Source organism: Tupaia chinensis, unplaced genomic scaffold (assembly GCF_000334495.1).
Source record: "Tupaia chinensis unplaced genomic scaffold, TupChi_1.0 Scaffold000671_2, whole genome shotgun sequence".
NCBI classification, from domain to species: Eukaryota; Metazoa; Chordata; class Mammalia; order Scandentia; family Tupaiidae; genus Tupaia; species Tupaia belangeri.
In genome coordinates, this window is record NW_006160194.1 from 131986 (window position 1) to 138295 (window position 6310).

At 55.6% G+C, this 6310-nt stretch overlaps 1 protein-coding gene across 1 annotated transcript in view; it reads left to right on the forward strand.

The window, feature by feature from the left end:
- TECPR2 (tectonin beta-propeller repeat containing 2) overlaps nt 1-6310 on the forward strand; it is a 128704-nt gene that overhangs the window by 76143 nt on the left and 46251 nt on the right. The window contains 2 exon segments of the mRNA XM_014592218.2: nt 151-240; nt 1718-1951. Of these exon segments, the coding sequence (XP_014447704.1) occupies nt 151-240; nt 1718-1951 (324 nt within the window).

Consider the following 6310-nt stretch of genomic DNA (forward strand, 5'->3'; position numbering starts at 1 on the left):
GCCCCCCCCTGCCACTTCATGTGAAGACACTCAGCGACTGGCTGCAGAGGCCGGTTGTCATGTAGAACGTTGTTGTAGAGCCGGTTGTCGTGCCCTGAAGAGTTTCTGTTTAGGCTTGGTTTTAATGCACTTCCTATTTACTCTTTCCAGGTACTTACTGGAATAATGTTGTTCCCCGTGGGACAGCTTCTGCGACAAAGTGGGCCTTTGTGCTGGCTTCTGCTGCTCCCTCGAAGGAAGGTTGGTCAGTCTCAGCATAGTTGAGAAATCTGGTGTACAGGATAGCAGGTGAAGAGCTTCAGACTATGTCCTGACGTGGCCTACATGGCGATACCATGCAACTGCGCAACCTCTGAGGCAGAGGATGTGCTGGTGTCCAGAGCTAGTCGCCCTATTGGCTAAGCTGTTGCCCCGCGGCTGGACAGGCCTGCCCAGGAGAGCCACTGAGAGGGTGACATGTGCTGAAACTGAGTCTGACTGAGGCAGACTCAGGGGCGTCTAGTATGTCCACAAGGGCCCAAACCACTCCCTTCTGGGGCGCATCACAGAGCTGTGCTGCCTGGACACCTTCCTCCCTCCCCTCCCCTTGAAGCCTTCTGCCGCTCCTGGCAGCCTCGGCCCATCTTGTAACCACTGGCCAGCCGTAGTCCATATCCACAGCCCATCGGTGAGCCTGGCCTGGGGGTGCCCCTCCCACTGACTGACCCCTTACCGAGCCTAGGGGAGGCAGCCCCTCTGCTTGGGAGCTGACCATCCTGGGCAGTTAGGTGACCTCTCTGGGGACCCAGTCTCCTCCCAGAATTGCTCTGAGGGTTTGAGAAGACACCATGAAGTCTGGTTTAGAGGAAGAGGTTTGGTTAATTCAGTCCCTCTGTCCCATCATGTGGGTGACTTGGTCAGTATAACATTGCTTACGTAAGCCAGGTCATTCTGACCACAGTTGTGCAATCCAGGAATCTCTGAAGCGCTAAGTCTCCGGAGTTGGAATAGTACCTGGCCCAGGCTGATATGAGGCTAGTCACAGTCCTGCTTCAGCCTGCGCACACGTGTGGCTGCAGGAATCTGGTTGCACGTCGCTGGGGGAGCTGTCCAGCCTGCTAGGGCACACCTCTTACTTAGGTTTTCACAATCAAGAGAACAGTTTGAATTCCAAAAATGTCTGGTCATAAGCTTTAGATAGTATGCTATGACCAAGGTTTTAACTTCCCCAAGGACCACCTGCATTTTGAACAGCAGAGGACTATGAAAATGGTGAAGGGAATGAAAGGATATAATTTTGAGGTGAGGATGGGAAAGGAAGGACTCCCAGCTTCTCAGCCTCCTCCAGCAGCCCATAACCAGAAGCACCAGATCAGCGAGAGGACTGGAGGAAGGGCCCATCCTCGTAGTGGGATTGACGTTCTGTATGTAATGCTCTTGTGCGTTCGTTCAAGCTAGAGACCTCCCAGCCCATTTTAAACGAGCTCAGAGCTGCCATGCCTACATTACAGCCTCCACACCTCTAAGCCCTGCTTTTCCCCACTTCCTCAAAATGTCTTGGGCTTCTGTCTTGTGGTGTTTCCCTCCCCTTCTAACTAGAAGCGTAAGTACCTCCCCCCGACAGCCTTGGGCAAGCAAGCCAGCTCCTGCCTGCAGGTGTCAGGGGTGAGTCAGGGCCTGTGGCTGGGTGATGGGTGGTGTGGGTGCACGTGCTGACAGGGGTGCGCCTTTCCCACAGGAAGCTCTCTGTGGCTGTGTCAGAGCAGCAAGGACCTGTACAGCGTCAGCGCCCGGAGCGCACAGTCGCGCCCCTCCACGGTACAGCTGCCCCCTGAGGCCGAGATGAGGGCCTACACTGCCTGCCAGGACGCACTGTGGGCCTTGGACAGCCGGGGCCAGGTGTTCATCAGGACGCTGTCCAAGAGCTGCCCGGCGGGCATGCACTGGACCAAGTTGGACCTTTCCCAGCTAGGTATGCCGATTTATGAGTGCTGTCAGCATCCCAAGCCCTCTACGCCCCCCCCAGGTTCAACTGCGTGAATTCTCAGGTGGTGTCTAAGTTGCTGACTTCAGGAGGCTGATTGGCTAGTCAGTCTTCTAGATTAGGTAGGCCTCCCCATTTTGTTTTTGTTTTGGTTTTTTTGAGAGATTTTTGCTATAGGACACGTGTGCTCACCAGAAAGACAGAGAGAGACAGAGAGACAGAAAGCGAGAAATCACCCCCCAGGGAGCATGGCCACGCCGCAGCATAGTTGAGAAATCTGGTGTACAGGATAGCAGGTGAAGAGCTTCAGACTATGTCCTGACGTGGCCTACATGGCGATACCATGCAACTGCGCAACCTCTGAGGCAGAGGATGTGCTGGTGTCCAGAGCTAGTCGCCCTATTGGCTAAGCTGTTGCCCCGCGGCTGGACAGGCCTGCCCAGGAGAGCCACTGAGAGGGTGACATGTGCTGAAACTGAGTCTGACTGAGGCAGACTCAGGGGCGTCTAGTATGTCCACAAGGGCCCAAACCACTCCCTTCTGGGGCGCATCACAGAGCTGTGCTGCCTGGACACCTTCCTCCCTCCCCTCCCCTTGAAGCCTTCTGCCGCTCCTGGCAGCCTCGGCCCATCTTGTAACCACTGGCCAGCCGTAGTCCATATCCACAGCCCATCGGTGAGCCTGGCCTGGGGGTGCCCCTCCCACTGACTGACCCCTTACCGAGCCTAGGGGAGGCAGCCCCTCTGCTTGGGAGCTGACCATCCTGGGCAGTTAGGTGACCTCTCTGGGGACCCAGTCTCCTCCCAGAATTGCTCTGAGGGTTTGAGAAGACACCATGAAGTCTGGTTTAGAGGAAGAGGTTTGGTTAATTCAGTCCCTCTGTCCCATCATGTGGGTGACTTGGTCAGTATAACATTGCTTACGTAAGCCAGGTCATTCTGACCACAGTTGTGCAATCCAGGAATCTCTGAAGCGCTAAGTCTCCGGAGTTGGAATAGTACCTGGCCCAGGCTGATATGAGGCTAGTCACAGTCCTGCTTCAGCCTGCGCACACGTGTGGCTGCAGGAATCTGGTTGCACGTCGCTGGGGGAGCTGTCCAGCCTGCTAGGGCACACCTCTTACTTAGGTTTTCACAATCAAGAGAACAGTTTGAATTCCAAAAATGTCTGGTCATAAGCTTTAGATAGTATGCTATGACCAAGGTTTTAACTTCCCCAAGGACCACCTGCATTTTGAACAGCAGAGGACTATGAAAATGGTGAAGGGAATGAAAGGATATAATTTTGAGGTGAGGATGGGAAAGGAAGGACTCCCAGCTTCTCAGCCTCCTCCAGCAGCCCATAACCAGAAGCACCAGATCAGCGAGAGGACTGGAGGAAGGGCCCATCCTCGTAGTGGGATTGACGTTCTGTATGTAATGCTCTTGTGCGTTCGTTCAAGCTAGAGACCTCCCAGCCCATTTTAAACGAGCTCAGAGCTGCCATGCCTACATTACAGCCTCCACACCTCTAAGCCCTGCTTTTCCCCACTTCCTCAAAATGTCTTGGGCTTCTGTCTTGTGGTGTTTCCCTCCCCTTCTAACTAGAAGCGTAAGTACCTCCCCCCGACAGCCTTGGGCAAGCAAGCCAGCTCCTGCCTGCAGGTGTCAGGGGTGAGTCAGGGCCTGTGGCTGGGTGATGGGTGGTGTGGGTGCACGTGCTGACAGGGGCTTTCCTTTCCCACAGGAAGCTCTCTGTGGCTGTGTCAGAGCAGCAAGGACCTGTACAGCGTCAGGGAGCGCACAGTCGCGCCCCTCCACGGTACAGCTGCCCCCTGAGGCCGAGATGAGGGCCTACCCTGCCTGCCAGGACGCACTGTGGGCCTTGGACAGCCGGGGCCAGGTGTTCATCAGGACGCTGTCCAAGAGCTGCCCGGCGGGCATGCACTGGACCAAGTTGGACCTTTCCCAGCTAGGTATGCCGATTTATGAGTGCTGTCAGCATCCCAAGCCCTCTACGCCCCCCCCAGGTTCAACTGCGTGAATTCTCAGGTGGTGTCTAAGTTGCTGACTTCAGGAGGCTGATTGGCTAGTCAGTCTTCTAGATTAGGTAGGCCTCCCCATTTTGTTTTTGTTTTGGTTTTTTTGAGAGATTTTTGCTATAGGACACGTGTGCTCACCAGAAAGACAGAGAGAGACAGAGAGACAGAAAGCGAGAAATCACCCCCCAGGGAGCATGGCCACGCCGCAATCCCTTCTCCTCCATTCCCCTCTCAGGATCTTGGGCACACACGCACACGCGCCTGGCGTGAGTTTAAGCCACCGGGTCCGGGACGCAAACCGTGGTCGACTACGTGGGAGTCCAGCGACATAGCCATTACGCTAACTGCTGGTTCCCACCGTGGTTTCACTTTTGACTTGGGTTCCATCCAGCGTACCACATCGCGCACAAACTTATATCTCAGACTCAGGAAATCCCAAATCCTAAACACTTCTGGTCACAAGCACTGTGTATTAGGGATACTCGTCCCGTACAGCTTTTCTCGTCGCCCCTCAGAGTAAGCCTAGTGGTGTGCCATTGGTGACTAGTTCGTTCATATCCGAAGAATGAACAGGACAAGCCATCAACATTAGATCATTCTCTGAGTTCGCTCTTGCTGGACCAGCAGCTTAGTGTCTGTCTGAGGCAGAGGCTGTACCGGGCAGCTCCTGGGCAGCGGGGAGCCTTGACTGTCAGCTGCACTCACTCAGGGATGCCTCCCTGCTGCAGGTGTCACGTTTTTGTAAACTGACCATCGGTATTGTTTGCTGTGTGGCGGGCTTAAGCTGTACACGTGCTTACTGTTTTAAGCGTGCACCCGGGGAGGGAACCAGCAGTTAGCGTAATGGCTATGTCGCTGGACTTCCACGTAGTCAACTGCGGTTCGTGTCCCGGACCCAGTGGCTTGAAACTCACACCGGCCGCATGTACATGTGTGCTCAAAATCCCAAGAGGAGAATGGAGCGATTGTGGCATGACCATCTCCCCTGTCTCTGTTTCTCTCTGTCTCTCTAGCGAGGACATGCACCCTATAGCAAAACTCCCTCTTAAAAAAAAAATAGGGGGCGAAGAAAGGCAAGGAGGGCTGGATGACTGATGGCTGCCTCCCCCCAGCCCCAGCTGGGCCCAGTGTCCAAGCCCCCGACTGACGCGCGTTCCCAGCCCACGGGGCTCCTGCAGGGAGTGGGGGCGCTCGTGCTTTTGTCCCGCGAGGCCCTGCGTGTAACGTATCTCAGCTGGAGTAAGTTGGTTCTTGTCCAAAGATGCAAGCTCTTCCACAGCCAGGGGCATTCCAGGGTAGCTTGTCTGTGCTCTGGGCCACACCCCATCCATGCTTCTCGCAGACCGCCCGTCACCTAGCTTTCTGAGTGTGCTGACAGTCCTCAGTACTGATAGTGACTGACCAAGTGAGGCCAGGAGAGGCCTGAACACTGCCCCGGGTGTCCCTGCTGCTGCCGGAAGTCTTTCATTTGTCCACAGACCCTGCTGGCTCTGAACCTTTCTCCAGAAGCCCCCACCAGACCAATTGGAAGACCCTGTGAGTTCCTTCTGGGGGCTAGAAGGCCAGGGCAGGGTATAGTTTTTGCACTGTTAACTCCTGAGAACTGGGAGGCCATGCTCATTTGCATGATTTGGGTCAGAAGCAGACTGTTCACACACCAGCCCTCCAAGGGGCAGCTTCAAGGTAGAGAGCAGAGGACATGGGAGGCTGTACCGCAGAGGGGGGACAGGGGGAATGGGCACTGAGCCAGGTCTCACGCTGCCCAATCGGCTCTGCCTGGGCATCCCGCCTCCAATACAGTGCCTCCCTCCTGGCTCAGTCCCATCCTCTCAGCACTGGCTGGTGCAGTCGCTGGCTGTACATTTGGGTAGATGGCTGTTCGTTCTGGGATGAACCTGGCTTCAGTGGAATGAGCTTCTGCCTAAGGGTGAGAGGAAGCAGGAAGCAAGGTCATCCTGAGTCCACTGTGTGCCCCACTCCACCATTCAGCAGATGCCCACCGAGGGCACGGTGTGTGTCCTGCTCACTGTGGGTGGGCAGGCTTCCATGTGTCCCCGTGCAACTGCAGAATGATTAGCTAAGATGCTGAGATCCAGCCAGACCTGAAGTGGATCACGCAGGCAGTGGTGCAAGGTGGTCATGGGCAAAGGAGGAAGATTTGTAAGAGAGCAGGACTGAGCAGTGGACCTGGGGTGCCCACACAAATCTGGCCCTGGGCGAGCTGCTGCTTTCCTTACCTCCAGTCTCCTCACTCTGTAGTGGACAGGGCAGGTGTGACTAGTCCTCCTTGGGGCGCCTGAGCCATCACTGGCCGAGCCAGTCCCTTG